Source organism: Lissotriton helveticus, chromosome 6 (assembly GCF_964261635.1).
Source record: "Lissotriton helveticus chromosome 6, aLisHel1.1, whole genome shotgun sequence".
In the NCBI taxonomy this organism is placed as follows: Eukaryota; Metazoa; Chordata; class Amphibia; order Caudata; family Salamandridae; genus Lissotriton; species Lissotriton helveticus.
In genome coordinates, this window is record NC_136067.1 from 1,892,245,627 (window position 1) to 1,892,263,328 (window position 17,702).

General features: G+C 43.1%; 1 protein-coding gene across 1 annotated transcript in view; it reads right to left on the minus strand.

The window, feature by feature from the left end:
- Nucleotides 1-947: 947 nt before the first annotated feature.
- The window catches only part of CAPN8 (calpain 8), a 197,606-nt gene continuing 180,851 nt past the window's right edge, over nt 948-17,702 (minus strand). Inside the window, exons 17-20 of the mRNA XM_078649840.1 lie at nt 11,096-11,174; nt 7,614-7,730; nt 3,970-4,028; nt 948-1,436 (exon numbers count right to left, since the gene is read on the minus strand). Of these exons, the coding sequence (XP_078505966.1) occupies nt 1,413-1,436; nt 3,970-4,028; nt 7,614-7,730; nt 11,096-11,174 (279 nt within the window). The 3' untranslated portion in view covers nt 948-1,412. The remainder of the gene's footprint in view (nt 1,437-3,969; nt 4,029-7,613; nt 7,731-11,095; nt 11,175-17,702) is intronic.

The following is a 17,702-nucleotide window of genomic DNA, read 5'->3' on the forward strand; positions in this document are numbered from 1 at the left end:
ATAAGTCCCCCTCATGCACTCCTTCTCATATAATGATTAACATGATATGCAAGCATAATTGTTGAAAAATCTTAAGCAAACCCCATCCCCACCAACCCACCCACCCTCCCCATGTCTTGTAGACTAAGCTATGCCCCTGGCCTTGAATACACCCAGGCCTGCTTAATCCACTTCCAAGCACTCCCTGCTTCTTTATCCCACTCTTGTGAGAGCCTGCTTTCTCCCCATGTGACGGTTCTCTCGTCATTCTCTTACCTCTTGTTTCTCCTTTTTGTTTTTCTCTCTCTTGCTCTCTGACAATGTCTGAAGAGGTCAAATAAGTGTTGGTCTCGCACATGAGTGTCAGTGACCCCCACCGGTAATCACCGGCTCAAAGCAAGCACCGTCTGACATGAACACTCACTCATTCACTCCCTCTGTTTCAAGCATGACATTCTCTGATGACTAAATCTCTGCTGCTCCCATCTCCACCGCTTCACCTTGCCCAGCATCCCCACATTTTTTTTGCACATAGCTACCTTACCTATGTATTGTAATTTGGAAGTATTTATTTATCTGGTCTTAACCCTTTTCTCAGAACCACCTCTACACCGCCTTAATCTACCCCACCAATCTATGTCTTTTTTTAGGCACTTGTTGCATGTACAGGGTTTCTAGAAGAAATGGAATAAAATCAAGGAAGCGTAAATACAATTGTGTTATGTTATGTTGATTTGTAGAGCGCATCTAATCACCTGTGAGGGTATAAAGGCGCTGAGTGGGGCAGGAATAAGGAGGGAGGAGGAAATAATGGCAGAAAGAAAGTCAGAACCAAGAAGCTTGAAAATGTTGACTGTTATAATTTTATTCTATACATCTCTGGCAGTAAATCCACATTGCAAGGTCTTAATAAACACACAATTATTTCAACCAGGACTAAACGTTTCATCTCTGGCCTCAGCTCGAGAAAAAGCAGGCAACAGCTTAGTTAAACACCTGAAACACGATTTAATTGGTAACTCGACTTTTTCTGCAGGCACAGACACACATGTGCCAATCATCAAGCTTCAAGGTTTGTAAACAACTCATAAATTGTGAACAATATAGATATGTAATGAAACACAGAAAACAAGAATGATTTCCCTATTTGACTGTGTAAAATATTATTGGTGCCATTTTTTAGAGGCCAGTCTTTTCACTTTGAAAAAATTAGAGATGTGTTTAATAAATGATTCTTAAAAACATTGCTATCAAAATCCCTGATATTTTATAACCACAAATGCTGCACGATGTATTTAACACAAAGCACTTTGCATGTCGAGGTAGGCATGTACCTTTCAAATCATCAAGCACCATATTTTACAAATCCGATTGAACAAATGTTAATGAAAAATATACATGTTTATTGATGTTAAATTCTGAACTTCTCGTGTTCAAACCAACGTACAGCACAGCCACTAGAATACAAAAGAAAACAAAAGTAATTAGACTTTTTTGTTTTAAAGGTACAACCGATAAAATGGTCGACATGTACTTCTGAAGCTGTTTTTCATAAGTTCTTGTCCTTAAAGAGCATTACAACAAGAGATATGTATGATGAACTTAAGATCTTTTGGTCAAAGCTGACTTGAAGACATTTTAGCAGTAGCCTCAATATTGTTGTAATTTTTACGTTTTAATACAAAGATATATGCTTCATATTTTTTCAAATAATTAATAAAGTTCACTTAGTTGTAAATATAATAACTTAAAAAAATTACATCTCTACTGTATACGTTTTTGGTAATACTGTAATGTCTCAGTGACTGGTATTGAGTTACTCAGAAAGGACACATGAAAATAAATAAATGAGGAGATTAAAAACACTGTATTTGTAAGACATGGTGCCATTATTAAATGGCAAAAGCAAAATGTCCAGGAAGGAAAATGCAAAAACGCAAAAAATGCAAAAACGGCGTAGCACTACGCCGTTTTTGCATAAATATCAAATCAATTGAAGCCTAATTCACCTAATGTATTGTGTTAATTCACGTAAATATGGTTGAATCAACTGTCCATATTATATGCGAAAGGCATTTTTCTTTACTACCATTGTATGTGTATCCATTATAACTGATTGGTAGTATTTTGTTGCCAGACTTTTATTTATGAAGAGAAGCCAATATGTGTACTGATGATTAAAATCTATTTTTGATACAATAATAGTGTCTTGCATGCAATCCCTATGATCTGAATGAATTAAGTGTTCATATCTATGACACCATTAGAATAAGTGAATGTATATTTGAATGTTTCCTTCCTGGACATTTTGCTTTTGTTATTAATAATACCCAGTCCCGGGGGGATTATTGGGTGGCTCTGTTCTATTGTTATTATTAAATTGCAGCTCTGATGAACACGTTCCAGTGCTGTGAGGTTGCCACATCATGAACCACAGATCAGGGCACTGATGTGGAAACCACCATTAGTAGAGAGTGAGTCAAACAGGTGGTGACTAAGAACTGAGAGAAGAAGTAAAGGAGGGGCTGTGAAAAGAGTGATTATAGAATAGGAAAGGGCAAGAAGAGGCAAGGAAGTGGGCAAAAAAGGGGGTACACCAGCCAGCCATGCAGCATGTCTGGGGGTGACAAGACACAAGTTAGGAAGGTGGGGAACAAGAACTCAATCTGCACTTCACAGATGAAACCCAACAAGGCCGAAACCAGAACCAGTCTGGGGATTCTTGTCTACCCACTCACATGCAACGTGGCCTAGCAGTTTGGGCTGGGCGGTTCCTATGCAAGCAGGACTGAGATTGGTTTGCATCTGATTGGTCCTCTTCGGTAATGACACAAATTACATTTGAAAAAATATGGTATGGAATGCAACCTCAGTAGTTCACATGGATTAGATTAAATCAACCCCCTCCATCCATCACATTTTGGCGGCCAAAGGAAAATTGGAGATGTTTCTATGAGGTACATTTATAAGTTATTTTTATGACTATATCAATCTGATGTTGGGCACTGCAAGTTGAAGTACCAAAGAAAGACACTGTGAAGGGACATTTATTTATCTTAATAGGGCTTTTTTAATGGAGAAAAGCACTTCTTCATGACAACCTTGAGGCTGAAATCATGGCCTAAGGAAAATAATTGGATCATTATCCTAGCACAGGGTGGGGGCTGCAAGACGCCTCAAAGCTACCTACTACTGGGCTAACCTGGAAGGTACCATGGGAAGCAGATGACAGTGAGCCTCTTACTACCTGTGTGGGCAAACAACACCCTTGAAGAGGTACACTAGTCTTTTCCCCAAGCGAAATGTTACAATCTATGATGTAGTCTTGTAGGTTACGGAATGAGTTGGTTTATTGGGTTTAGATCAGGTTACAGGTAAATCATATAAAGCCCCACCAGGAGCAGCATCCTGCTGCTCAGCCCATCTCAATCCAGCCTTCCACTCATCCAAGCGCAAACACTCTAAACATTCCAACCATCCAATGACCCACTCACTGGCTGAGCAGGAGGGAACGTCAAGACTGTGGGAAGAATGCATAAGATAGCGAAAGACCACAACACAAAACAGGCCTAAATCATAGCTTTCTGAAGCGGTGCTCCTCCTCAGCCATATTCTGGCTCCTGTCTTGGGAGGAGGCCATATTTTTATTTTTCATTTTAGACGTTTAACCTGCACAAGCCGCCATCCTTTCTATGGGAGTGTGATCACTGCACAAGGGTTTTGTCCCCTATCCAACACGGTCCTGATTGTCTCGTGAATATTCTTCACAAGGCTCCTAAGCACAATTGCCAGAGGATGTCATGCAGCCCCAGCGCTGTGCACATAGCATTGTAGAAGACAATAATATTTATGTTTGCCACCACTAGGGATCATTCAGGATGGAAATTGATGTGTGACTTTAGAACCTTAAGTCAACCTTGTGTTCAGTCACCGTGTGTCAAAAAGTATATAAAAGTGAGTTATTTGTGAACACCAACACATAAAGTTTACCTCTGGCAAAGTGAGGTTAATGACTCCACTCTTGTTCTTGTCCATCATCTGAAACATTCCTAAAATAAAGGAAAAAGATGTAGAGTGAAACAATGTGACTTCACACCTGCACACACATTCCATCTTTTCATAGGTGACTGGCCATTGCAGCTCTTTGTAACTTACATCAGGGCAGAGGGCATGTGTAAATGCTGGCCAGCATTGAGTAAAGACCCAGTTGACCACTCAATAAGTTGGTCTCACAGTTCAGCATGCATTTTATGATTACATTGCGAAGTGTTGTAATCATTCATCTATTTGATGGAATTGTGTGTCATAGCCACTAATAATGGTGTGAAAACCGTTACTACAAAACAAACACGGAGACAATACAACAGAACAGAGCCCAGCCAAGTGTGCAGGGATGGAGATGAGGAAGGGTTGTGACCCAAGGAAAGTTATGAACATCAATGCCCTAACCAGGGTATGAGTGATGATTTCAGTGTAAAAGGTGGGGATTGTTTCATTTTTAATAACCATTGGTAAAGACAATAGCTATATGTGTTTGTTAAGGGAAGTGCCTGATGATGGGCAAATGTGTATGTTTTGCCCATAGTTGTCCTACAATGATAATTCCATATTGAAGCACCATTTTAGGTGACTGCAATATGGAATCAAGGAGTATGGACTGGTTGTGGAAAGAATTGATAACAAAAAGTCTTTCAGACTGCTAAAGCTGTTTGTAGCCAGACATAAAAACCTGAGTGGCAGCGGTGTGATGTCCAAGCTGCTATCACTCGCCCTAAACTCCATCTAAATCTACACATGCGTGATGCTCTTTTTTCTTCTCTTATTTACTTGCCTCTACCTGTAGAGAAGGCGCAAAGATGCCAGTAGGAGAGGTCGGCTCTCCTTTGGAAAAATCATCTGATCTGGCTACTGCTCCTACGAGTTTGTGGTCTAGTGACTTGTTTTCTACACCAGTGAGGCATAGAACTCTTATATTCCTAATCTGTTCCTTTTAATTGTGAACTGGAAGTGCTTAGGCAAACTTAACATTAAAATCTAAGCCAAGCCTTAACTTTTAACTAAAATTCAACATGTACTTTTAATACCCTTAGAGGGCCAGTAGAAGCACGCAGGGCAACAATCTAGTGGGGTTTTTTTTTTATTCACAGCTGCTGCTGTGAACAAAGGCCTCTCGGAGCCCATGGGGATTTAAATCCCCTCAGGGTCTGAGAGGCCTTTGTTTTATTTGTTAGAACATTCTGCCCTCTAGTGGCAGAATGTTCTAATAGCCTTATAGAGCCTCCGTAGCTGGGCTACACCGACCATTAAAGTCCTGCTCCCTTGTTGAATGTCCTAGCCTTTGTCGGGGCCCTTTAACGCTGGAGAGGGCCTTTAATGGCCGGTATAGCCCATTACGGCAGGCTATGAGGCTGTATAATAGGACATTAGCATATTGGGAGCTCCATTGAAGACAAAGGAGTAGCTCCAGGCTTCTAATGGCTGGGAAAAGCCTGGAGCGCCTGCATTCCAATGTTTGTCGCTGTGAACAAAGGCCTCATGGAGCCCAAGGAGATTTAAATCCCTCATGAAGTCCGAGGGGATTTAAATCTCCTCGGACTCCATGAGGCCTTTGTTTTATTTGTTAGAAAACTGCACCTTCTAGTGGCAGAATGTTCTAAAAGCCTTAAAGCCCTCCATAGCTGGGCTATACTGGTCATTAAAGGCCTTCTTGCTGGTTAAAGGCCCTCCTCAACTTCCGCTCAGGCCTTTAACACTGCAGCGGAACTTAAATAGCCAGTATAGCCCACTACAGAGGGCTATAAGGCTATAAGGGGGGGTAGCTCACTGGCCTACCTTGCCGCAACTTACTGGAATTCCCTTCCTTTTTATCTGCATAGTCTTAAAAATCCTTCTCAGTTTAGGAAAAAACTCAAAACTTTCCTGTTCAATTAGCCTGTTTCTAGTTCCCTATGACTCTTGAGCTCGCGCCGGGACACCCTATTGAGTAGCTGTCGGCGCTACAAATCCCTTACGGAAACATAAACATAAGGAAGAACTCAATGGAGTTTATTTATGAAAATGCCTCAATCGTGTAGTGTGACATGTAATTCCAGCTGTTATGCTTATGGATGTGTTGGGATCCCTTTTGCTCTAGTATAAACCCTAAAACTTTTACTTCTTTTGCACCTCATTTCGGACCTCCACTAAAGCCTGACGTCTGTAGTTGAGTGCATCTTCTTACACAGAAAAATTGTTCACTCTAGCAAGGATCACACTGAGAAATGTAGTGATGCGGAAGCTCTAATGCTGACTTGATACATATCTTCGCAACCTGTCCATATCTAGACAAACTGAAACAGGACATTGTGGAATTTTTCCAAAGGGCAATGTCAATAACTATAGAATTAACACCGGCCACTATGTTGTTGGGGATCAACTCAGAACAAACAAGCTGTAAAAGTTTTATTTTTGTCTCAATGGCGATATTGAGGCTATTACTGGCCTCCGCCTGGCTGGAACCTAACCCACCATCATATCATCATTGGCTAGGAAAAGTAATGTCAGCACAAAAACTGGAAACCGCTATATATGCTAGGAGGGGTAAAAAGGGGAAGAAGATGGGTACGCAAATCTGGGAACCATTTATACGATGGAAGTATGGTGTAGACGCCTAAGTGAATGTCATTAAGTTACTACATGAACCGTATATATAGCATATATTTGGTTAATCGGTTTGTTTATGTCTGTACATGCTTGTGTATTTATATGTATGTATTTATAGTATAGTTATGTATTATTATGCCCTGCCCATGTCAACACAAAATAAGGGGGAAAAAAAACCCAATAAAAAAATATAAAAAAAAAAAAAGAGAAATGTAGTGAGGCCTTGAGCTATTAAGTCATACTGTTATTTGCACAAATAAATATTTCTTAGTAAAGTTCCGCTGAGTAGAAGGAGAGCACAACGTTTTTTTGCCAGTGAAGCTTGTGATATTCCCCATTTTCACAGTTTTTCAAACGCTGCAAAACTTCATATTTCACCTTCACCGTATTGCAGTATTTGTCTGCATTACAAGATAATATTCGTTCACTAGGGATATAACTCTATGAGTAATCGAATTCAGTCAAATTGAAAAATGTGTGGTGACTATTTCATTGAAAATGTCACTTCTGGAAATCTTTTAAATGACAAACTGCGAATGTTTGCAGAAGTTTCTCTGCAAGGGCACCTTTTGCAGAGTTTATTTATACACAAAGGCATTACCCTAGAAAAGAACATTACTAGCTTTATGCGAGGTATAATAAAAAATTAGTCACATCAGTTGTCTCAGAGTCTCAGTTTTTAATTTCTAAATGCAAAGCAAAACACGTTGCACCCTTTGCAAACATGTGAATTTTTCACAAAACCCTGCAACTTCACATATTGCTAAACAGATGCCTCTTGTACTTGGCTGTTATGCCAGCTTAGCCATAGTATATATAAAAATGTTTGGGTCTTGTAGAAGGAGGATTAATTATAGGGTGATAATAAGACATCTATGAGATCTGAAATATCACACTTTAGTAACTATATTTGTTTTCTCTCCATTTATATTGACTGGGAAATACCCCTGAGTGCCTTTATCTTAAAAATGAAAAAGTGAAGAGGGACTTACTGAACAAGGTCTCCAGGCGAAGCATGCAGGCGACGAATCCATCAAAGTCGATGAGCAGGTCGTCAGTGGCGTAGCGGTGAGTGATGATCTGCTGCACTGTGTTGTTGAGCGCAAACCCTATGCAGGAAGGAGAAAAGCGCTGAGCAGGATCAGTAGATAATGCTGAGGCAGGTTTAGAAATGACAGCATAGTGCAAGGGGCCCTAATTGCATTGAGGAAGAGCTTGCATGGCGATGGAGACATGCGCTCTCGCATAAGGGACCAGGATCCTCACTGCCCTTTGCACCTTCTAGTTGTTTTGTGGCAAGATTCTCCCAATTAAAAAAGAGAAGTGTTGGCAAGTAAGCTAATATATTCCTTAATTTCTTTCTTTATTTTTTCCTCTTTCTTTCCTTCTTCCTTCCTTTCCTCCCTTATGTGGTCTGTGGCTTTTGATGTGATGACAGGTGGTTTGGAGGATAATTACGCAGAGAAACATTATTTAGAAAATGGCAGCACAACAAATTTAACCATTTGACATCCTCCGCCAAGCCACATCTCTGCTCACCTGAGAGACCTGCACTGGCTCCTCATCAACAAAAGGATCACCTTCAAGCTCCTCACCCACGCTCACAAAGCACTCCACAACGCCGGACCAGCATACCTCAAAAAACAACTCTCCTTCTACGCCCCGAACCGCCAGCTTTGCTCCGCTGATCATGCCCTTGCCACCGTCCCATGCATCCACGAACGACCACCGGCGGCAGATCACTCTCCCACCATGCCACCAAGACATGGAACACCCTCCCCATCCACCTGCGACAAACCCAGGACCTGCTGACCTTCAGAAGACTTCTAAAAACCTGGCTGTTCGAGCAGTAGCAGCTCTAAACCCCCCCACTATTCAGCACCTTGAAACCCTTATGGGTGATTAGTGCGCTCTACAAATGCACTGATTGATTGAACACAATAAATACTTCGTATTTTTCCCAGTAAGCTCGTTGTGTTTCTGTCATAGAATTTCAGATTTGGATGCAATATTTATTAGATTGGTGAGCCTTTTTAAACCCATCCAAACATTTCTCAACCTCATTGACAAACTCAACGTGGTACCATGCCACCCAATCAACACATGCCAAAGGCCGCATCCGCAACCTTGTCTTCTAAACCTCAACAGCCATCCAACATGAATCCAATGCAAATCTCTCATACCCTTGGACTGTACCAACCATTTAATCTTGCCTATTTCCCTGCTCAACATCCAAACAGCTCATTGAGGGAAAATCAAAAGAGAGCAGACCTTAATCCCTTCAAAGATTACTCCTCTGAAAACCAACCTAAAGCTTAAATTCGTCTCTTGCCCTATGATCTACATGTCAGACAGCCTTCTAACCAACCACAAAGCTTTTATGGATAACATGCTGAACACCTACACTCCAACTAAAACACTCAAGTGCAAACGAAAACTAACTTTTGGCGCAATTTTACTGTAAAGGCTTTGACAACAACAAACACTCCATCCACTGCTAGGAAAGAAAATGAATTCTCAAGAGAATTCCGATGACCTTAGGCTACTGAGGTCACTCCAAACAACACATAAACAACTCATCACTTCAGTCAAAGGGACGTACTATATCAACACCATCAATGAAGCTGTCAACAGAAGCATAACACTCAAGACAATCAAGCACTGCATCAACCCATTCTCTGAGACTTCTGGGTCACACTACACAGAACAGTGCAATCAAAGGAAAAGACCGATTATGGGAAGTGAGCATTGGCTCCCGACCAGAAAAGACGTTCAAGGAACCATTTCAAAACCACCTTTAACACTGAGCAGTGCCACATAGCAAGACACTGAAAGATTAGAGAATAAATTATACTCTGTATCAGGTTTAATAGTGCTTTGAGAATAAACATCATGAATTTGTATTGATGATACTCAGTTATTGTGGTATTTATTAATTTATCACTCTACCTTTGTGTTTACTCTTTGGGATATTCTCCTAATGAAGGGGCGGACTGTCACAAAATTGTTTGAAAATCTGTTTTCGTAAACATCTTCAAAGAAAATTCAAGTCTTTGGAATTCAAAATATAAGGAAAAAGTGATCCGAGAAACACTGATTTGTTGTTGAGGAACTATTAAAGATACTCGTATTGGAATTTATGGTAATTGTTGTGCAATTTATACCAAAAGAGTGCCCTACCATTTCACAGACCTGTTCATGAGCATGCTCTAGGACAGTGATACTCAAAGTTCGGCCCGGGGGGCGCTTGCGGCCCTCGTGAGCCTTAAATGTGGCCTCCCTGATGAACAGCAGCATGAGCTGCTGTTTAGTTGCTGAACACTAACATTTAGAAAAAAATGTTAAATAAACAGGCAAGCATTTATTAAACTGCAAATAAATGCTTGCCCATTTATTTAACATTTTTTAGACCTCCTCACAAACTCCCTGAACCAACCAAGACCACCTACCGCCACCCTGCTGGCATCAATGCAGCCCTCAGTCACACCACAGACTGTACTTTGTGGCCCCTGGGAAAATGTTTGTGAGTACCCAATCTCTAGGAGGTGTAAGGTATAATTTAATATTAATGCCTACATTAATAGTCATTAAAAGCCTATAAGCAGCACGTATTACAAAAACCAGAAAGCATTTGCCTCTACTAAATAGGTTGTTTTGGGTGGTGTGGTATAATCCCCTGAGTGTAAACAGTAATTTGGAGCAGGGGACATTTCTTTACTTGCAGCTATCCTTGACAATGTGAAATCAAACAGGAGAATATAAAAAAAACGGGGAACATCACTTACAACGCAACTTTTACCACGCAGTGCTTTTATATCGTAGCTTTTACAACGCAAACCATTACAACGCATTGCGCTGGGGGGCGCTCTAGGATAGGGAATATATTTAATTTACTATCCAACACCTTCCCTACTATCCACGGGGACTGGAGTTGGAATAGTAAATTAAATAAATCACTATCCAGCGCCCCAAAGCACTTTGCGGTGTAATGGTATGCGTTGTAAAACTCGCGTTGTAAAAGCATGCGATGTAAAAGCATGCGTTGTAATGTCGTACATCCAGAAAAAACACAGATAAAAATACAAATGCATGCATTCAAATACACTGTTGTTGGATAATATTTTTTAATCTACTGCAGTGGTTCTTAACCCTGTGGTCCCAGGACCCATGGGGGTCTTCAAAGCCAAGGGGTCTGCGACTGCTTAGAAAATTAAATCGCTTTAACAGACTAATAAAGTGTATAGAAATAAAGAAGCAAAATGTATAGTTGAACATTTTAAAAATTTCTGAAAATGTGAAGGACTTTAAACACAAGATATTTACAGAGATAATTATAAATATCAGGGACCTTTGAGTATGGTTAGAAAGAACTCGATTGTCGTTATGGGCACAAACAACACGTTTTCTGGTTTGTGGTGCGATGCAAAGGTCTGGTAATCTAATACTGCATATATTTACCTGAGGGTGCACTTACCGGCATCACTGAGGGCTGTCCTCATTTCATGGGCGTTTATCTCTCCTGAACGATCAGTGTCTGCTTTCTTATATATGTGCTAATGAGGAAAAGGTAGACGAGACAATATTTATTATTTGATGGTCTATGTAGTTATAGTGTACAGCATCAAACAAGTCCCTTCACAGGGACTTCAGAGCACTTTGACAAAATAAAATAGGTAGCAGATGACGCAGAGATGGTCAAATACGTCACTCCACCTCTGCTTTACCTCAGGCAATGGAAATTAAAACTTAAGAACATCCTCAACATTTCTGGAGTGGAAGACGTGAAAGAAGGTCCCAAGGTAGGAGAATTCCAAGGTAAGAGACATGAGAGTTGTAATGGAAGTACAAGTGGTTATTAAAAAGTTGACTTGGCTGAGAATCATCATCATTTTGAAGCGTGACCAATGTAATTTGTCTACACTGATCCACGCGTGTGCTTCAATAGAGGCTAACAACTCTCTAATGGTACTGCTGACATGCATTGAGGTTGGACTACACAGTCATATTGCATTGTAATCTTGATGACGAAGGTTGATGTGTCTTCCTAGTACGTGGAGGGTGATGTGTCTTCGCTGTATGGCTAGTGTTGTTTCTCGGTGTACATGAGTGCAGCCAATTGACCCTTGGATGTCAGGAAATCCCGCTGTAGCATAGAGGTTTGCTTTGCTAGCAATGGCTGCTTGGGTGTCCAAGGGGAAGAGTACTGGCTGGCCACTCACTCTCTGCAAAGCTTCACTTATTTAGCAGAGTATTTTGCTGAAGGTTGGCTGAGAAACACCACATACCAGTCCGAGTGTGCTGTGCTGAGCTGTGTGGTGCCTGCTGCAAATAATTATTGCACTCCTTGTGTGTTTAGGAGGGGTATTGGCAGTGGATCCCTATGAGGAGATTCAGAGAAACCTTCATGGGGAAAGTATGTTTTCTTTGGCGCCCACATCGAGCCTGTCCTTCCTCTGGATCTCAAACAGACTCATCTTTAAGTGCAACCAACCTTTCTCCATGAATCCTGGCTCTCATCCTGCATCACTGCTCCATTTGTGGTCGTTGACAGGTCAAACAGTGGATTCACTGTGTTGTCTTGAATTGTTGTTCTTAGTTTTTGTATTGAGTTTTTTTTACATATTTTCTTTCGTTCCCCCCACTTTCAGGAACCGTTACCTTTTGACTGGAAGCTGGTATTGTCCACTGGTTTGTCACTCTCATATATGTAGTTTGGTATTATTTACCACAAGCATTATTTTTGCATGTGGTAAACGTCACATGTGGCTGGGGTGAGCAGCCATCACAACGCGGGCATTACCACGCGCTGCCATTACGACGCTGCTTTTACAACGCAAGTCGTTTCAACAACTTGCGCTGGAGGGCGCTGTTGGAAAAGGAATAGTTTAATTTTACTGTAACGTGGGCTGGAGTTGGAATAGAAAATTAAACTATTCCACTATCCAGCGCTTACAGCGCAAGTCGTTGTAACGACTTGCGTTGTAGAAACAGCGTCGTAATGGCATGCGGGGTAAAAGCCCGCGTTGTAATGTCATACAACCGTGGCTGGTAAATACTACATGCGATAAATAGCGCATGTGGACCACAGACATGAGATATTTAGCATATGTGATAAATATTGCATGCCGTTTTTAACTCATGAACGGATGAGTCAGTAAATTCATGTGCTAGTTAACCTGAAATGCAGTAATGACTACTACGCCTAATTCATAATCAGGCCCTAAACTGGGTAATTGCAACTAGTTTCAACTCTGACACTAAACTGCACGACTTTAAAACAAGTTGCCTGTTAAAATGCAAGTGCTTGTGTGTATACGGCTATATTGGAAAGAGTAAATAGAAACCAAGGTGCTGTTAAGGGAATGTTAAGGAGCTTTAAGTCTAGATGTTGCTTTATGCAAAAGTGGCAACCCTGTTCCTCAGAGAAAGTGACTGCAAGGAAAATATAGATTATTTTCCCTGGCTGACGTATATTTTGTCTACACTCGACTCGAGATATTCTGTAGTAAACAGTACATTTTGGGTCCTCTATTGCACACAGCCATTGGTTCCTGAATCAGGCAGCCCTCGCAACTTGCAAAAGAACAAACTGCCTGCTTGATCGCTGAAGGAGGGATCAATAGTAGGCAGTTAGCGCCCTCTATTGGATTACTTAGGTATGTCACAACAGATTTATCTTCTCTCAGGGCCAATTCTGCTAATAACTTCGAATGCCAGGAGAAGATGCAAGTGCAACGTGTGCGAACAGTGCAAGAAGAGTTTGCCTTGTTTCATATGCCCGGTCACCGCAACACATGACATTTAAACGTTATGTTGCCATATTTGTCAGTAATGATACAGACTCCCTAACAGTGCTTCATTTGTTAAAAAATAAGTGCCAGGGCCCTCGTCAGGAGGCCATCGCAGCTTGCACCCATCACCCATTGGCCCTGCCAGCATTGCCAATTACACACCTACATAACTACTACAATTCTGACAGTATAGATTGTTTGAAGCTCCCAAAGCTATAAGAACGCCTTGGGCTGCAGGTATTAATTGTGTTCTATGTATAATGAATTAATAAACAACTGCTGTTCTCCTCATCTTTAACCCTTTCCATGCGTTCGTCGGTCAACGGCCGTCGCGAGCACCACCTCCATATTGCTGCGAACATCCGTTGGCTGACGTGGCCCGCCCACTCCGTTAAACCGCCGCACTGCGGCGGAATTGCCGCCGTGGTTAAGCGGTTAAATTATACTAACAGCGCCACCATGTGGCAGCTGTCATAAGTCCCGGTGTTGACAATTAAGTGCTGTGCTGAGCACCGGAAACCACAGCCTTAAATTAAACATTGCTCCCTAATCGGAAAACAAATGAATGCTTCTAAATAATCCATTTGTTGAGTTTGAAGCTCCTATGGTGAAGGGGTCCCACTTACAGCCCTTTAAAGGGGCTCCAACCCCTCAGTGTGTCCAAATTCAGTCTAAGACCACTGAATATCTGTGAGATATGTGAAGCTCAGGGGCCTCTAGGGGGGGGCAAATCTTTTTGTGTTACGCTACAAGCTGAGAGAGTTTGCGTGCACTCTATACCAGTCCCGTATGTGGCCTCAATCTGATGCGAGGCCTGGATTCTCTCTCACTGTCCAGCTGCTGCCTCCCCACTGCTTTCTTTCCCTGTCCCCCAGCAGTGTTCTCTTTCTTCCCTCTATCATCCATATCAACCTGATGCTCTCCATCAGCTCAGTGAATGTCTACTCTCCATATCAGCCTATCCTATCAATAGGCTGCATTAATACAAGAGCAGCACCATAAGATGTGAACTTCATATTGTTCACTGATTATGTAACAGCTGCTGTTACTGGGTCCCGTGGGAGGGGGGGGGAGTGGGCTATAGGGTGCAGGAAATTAATGGGAAACTATTATATTGGGAAACTATTATCTCAGGAAAGTTGTTATTTTTGGGAAGTATTATATTGGAAAAGCGTTACCTTGGGAAAGTTTCATATTGGGGATGTATTATATTTGGAAAGTATTATATTGGGAAAGTATTATATTGGGAAACCATTATTTTAGGAAGTTAATATTATTTTTTTTAAACAATTTTTAATGATTTTCCATACATCCAAGAAGAAAAACAAAAGAATGGAAAAAGGACAATAGGGGGTTCAGTTACATACCCCAGATGTTTGGCAAAGACTCATGGCTAATCAGGTTATTTAAGGCACATCTATGGCTCCTTAAGATGTCCATGCCTACTGCCCGGGTACAACCTATGACCTTGCAATAGTCACTGTCGAACCATTAAAAATTCCCATCCCCAACTAAACTCCCCAACCCTCCTCCCTCACCACCCTCCCAGGCATGTCACTTAAGTGCTGGCTGCAAAAGGTCAGTAAAGCTAATGTCGCAGTGGGGCGACTTAATGGAATGGGGGAAGCTGAGTGAAATCAGGCTTGCATGTCGAGCGCCACTACTAATCGTGAGGTTACAGAGCAAGGTGGGCTCAAAGCTATCTATAAGTTAAACTATGGCTGCCACAGAGTCATCCACAGATGCGTCCTCCGCATCATCTTCAGGAGATTTGAGAGCTACAACGAGCATTTCCCAGGCTCTCGCCCTCTCCAGTGCCTTTTCACTGCCCGTGTGATGTGCAATTTGTAACCTAATCACTCCCTCACACTCAGCCCATTTCAGGAATTCTGCTTTCCACTTAGCGATGCTAGGGCCCTGTTTCACTTTCCAATGTGTGGTGATGTTTCTCTTGGCTAGTAGCAAGCCCAAATCTAAAAATGTACTAGTGATTTTGTTATTTGAGGTATGTGAAAACCAATGTAGGATACAGTGAGCCATGGATGTGTCTAGGTCCCTATCAGTGAGGTCTGTCAGTAATGCTGATACCTCCTCCCAATAACTGTCAAGGAACGAGGAGTCCCATAACATGTGTTTAAAATCTATGCTGTCTGGATTACATCTCGGGCAGGATGCTGGTTGGGCCGGGAAATATTTGTGCAGTTTTGCTGGGGTAAGATATGCTCTGTGTAGAATATAGAAGTGTACTAACTGAAACCTCGCTGATGGCCGCTGTGAGGTCTGTGTATTGTAAGAAATCACCCCCGGGCAAGTTATAACGGGCCTGCAGATCATTAAACGTGATCATGGCTCCCTCCTCATAGAGGTCTCTCATGGTGGTCGCAGTGCCCAAGTCTCTAATCTCTGCCAGTTGCCTCCATGTGGCAGGGCTCTGCACATTATCAATGGTATTTCCGGTGCATAGGGGCTCTTAACCCGTTTACCACGGTGATAATTTTGCCGCAGTGCGGGGCGTTCCATTATGTGGGCAGGGCCGCGTCGGCCAACGGATGTGTGCAGTACTACCAAGGTAGTGCTCACGATGGCTGTTTTTCCCGGCGGCAGCAAGGAAAGGGTTAATAGAAGCACTCCGCAAATACCTGTTCCAGCATCCCTCACCCAATTCTAGGGTGAGGGATGTAGCACTGATTGGGAGTCGCACTACTAAGCGGGACCGCAACATCAGGGGCCCCAAATCCTCCCTGGGCTCTTCCTCCCCTCTAGTGGCCCTCACCACCCATTGTGTGACCCATTGAAATTGGGCTGCTAAATAATAAGTCTTGTAGTCTGGGACCGCTAGACTACCCTCTGCTCTTGGTCGCATGAGTGTGCTGAGCGCTACCATGCGCCTGCGCTTGCCCCTTAGGAAAGCTGTGATCGTTGAACAGAGCTGCTTGAAATAGGTTGCTGGGATCCAGATCGGCAAGGTCCCGAAGAAATAGAGGAGCCGCGGGAGGGTTACCATTTTGAGTAGAGCCACCTGGCCTTCTACTGACAACGTCAGAGAACTCCAGAATTCAAAGTTAGCTTTTGCCCCTCTGACGGCCTCCCCAATGTTACCCTCAAGCATGTCCTCCTGTCTGTGGTAGATAAGAGTACCCAGGGTAGGCATCTGTCTTCCCAGTTCACTCCCTCCGTGCACTGCGGACCCATTCTATCCGTGCGTGCCGGAAAAAGACAAGATTTTGACCAGTTCACTTTTAATCCTGCCACTCTGCTGAGAGCGTGGAGCAGGTTTTTTGCCCCTAACAAGGCCTTCCTGAGTCAGCAAGGAAAAGTAGAAGATCGTCCGCATAAAGTGCAATATGATGAACCTGTCCATGTACGTCAAGCCTTCAATATGCCTGCCCCGACCTAGCATGCGCCGCTAAGTATTTCATCGCCAGAGCAAACAACAGAGAAGAGAGGGGACACCCCTGCCATGTACCCCCCTTCCCTGCACGCTTCTGAGATTACTCCCCCAGTTTTAACTCTGGTGGTGGAGTCAGCGTACAAGAAAAGTAGAAACCACCGCAATGGAGCGCACACCGCTAGCCCCTCCTCCGGATCGCCCCTCGGGACTCTGGTACTTGTAGTTCAATAGTGGATCACCCAGGTGGGTGCAAGTCGGTACATGTTGGACTGATGAATCTCTAGACCCGATACATGTCCCGGGTTTTTGGGTATCGCCCGAGACATGGCTCGGGTTTCGGGATAACTTCCCTCATCAGTAGAGAAATGGTTAGGGGTGGAGGAGAAGGCCGCCAAACAACCGTCAATGGCCTCGATGCCCGAACCGGCACGCAGGGCAGCATCCAGGAGCCCGTCGGCTCAAAGCTCAATGGAGCCAATTAGTAGAAACCACCGCAATGGAGCGCACACCGCTAGCCCCTCCTCCGGATCGCCCCTCGGGACTCTGGTACTTGTAGTTCAATAGTGGATCACCCAGGTGGGTGCAAGTCGGTACTTGTTGGACTGATGAATCTCTAGACCCGATACATGTCCCGGGTTTTTGGGTATCGCCCGAGACATGGCTCGGGTTTCGGGATAACTTCCCTCATCAGTAGAGAAATGGTTAGGGGTGGAGGAGAAGGCCGCCAAACAACCGTCAATGGCCTCGATGCCCGAACCGGCACGCAGGGCAGCATCCAGGAGCCCGTCGGCTCAAAGCTCAATGGAGCCAATTAGTAGAAACCACCGCAATGGAGCGCACGCCGCTAGCCCCTCCTCCGGATCGCCCCTCGGGACTCTGGTACTTGTAGTTCAATAGTG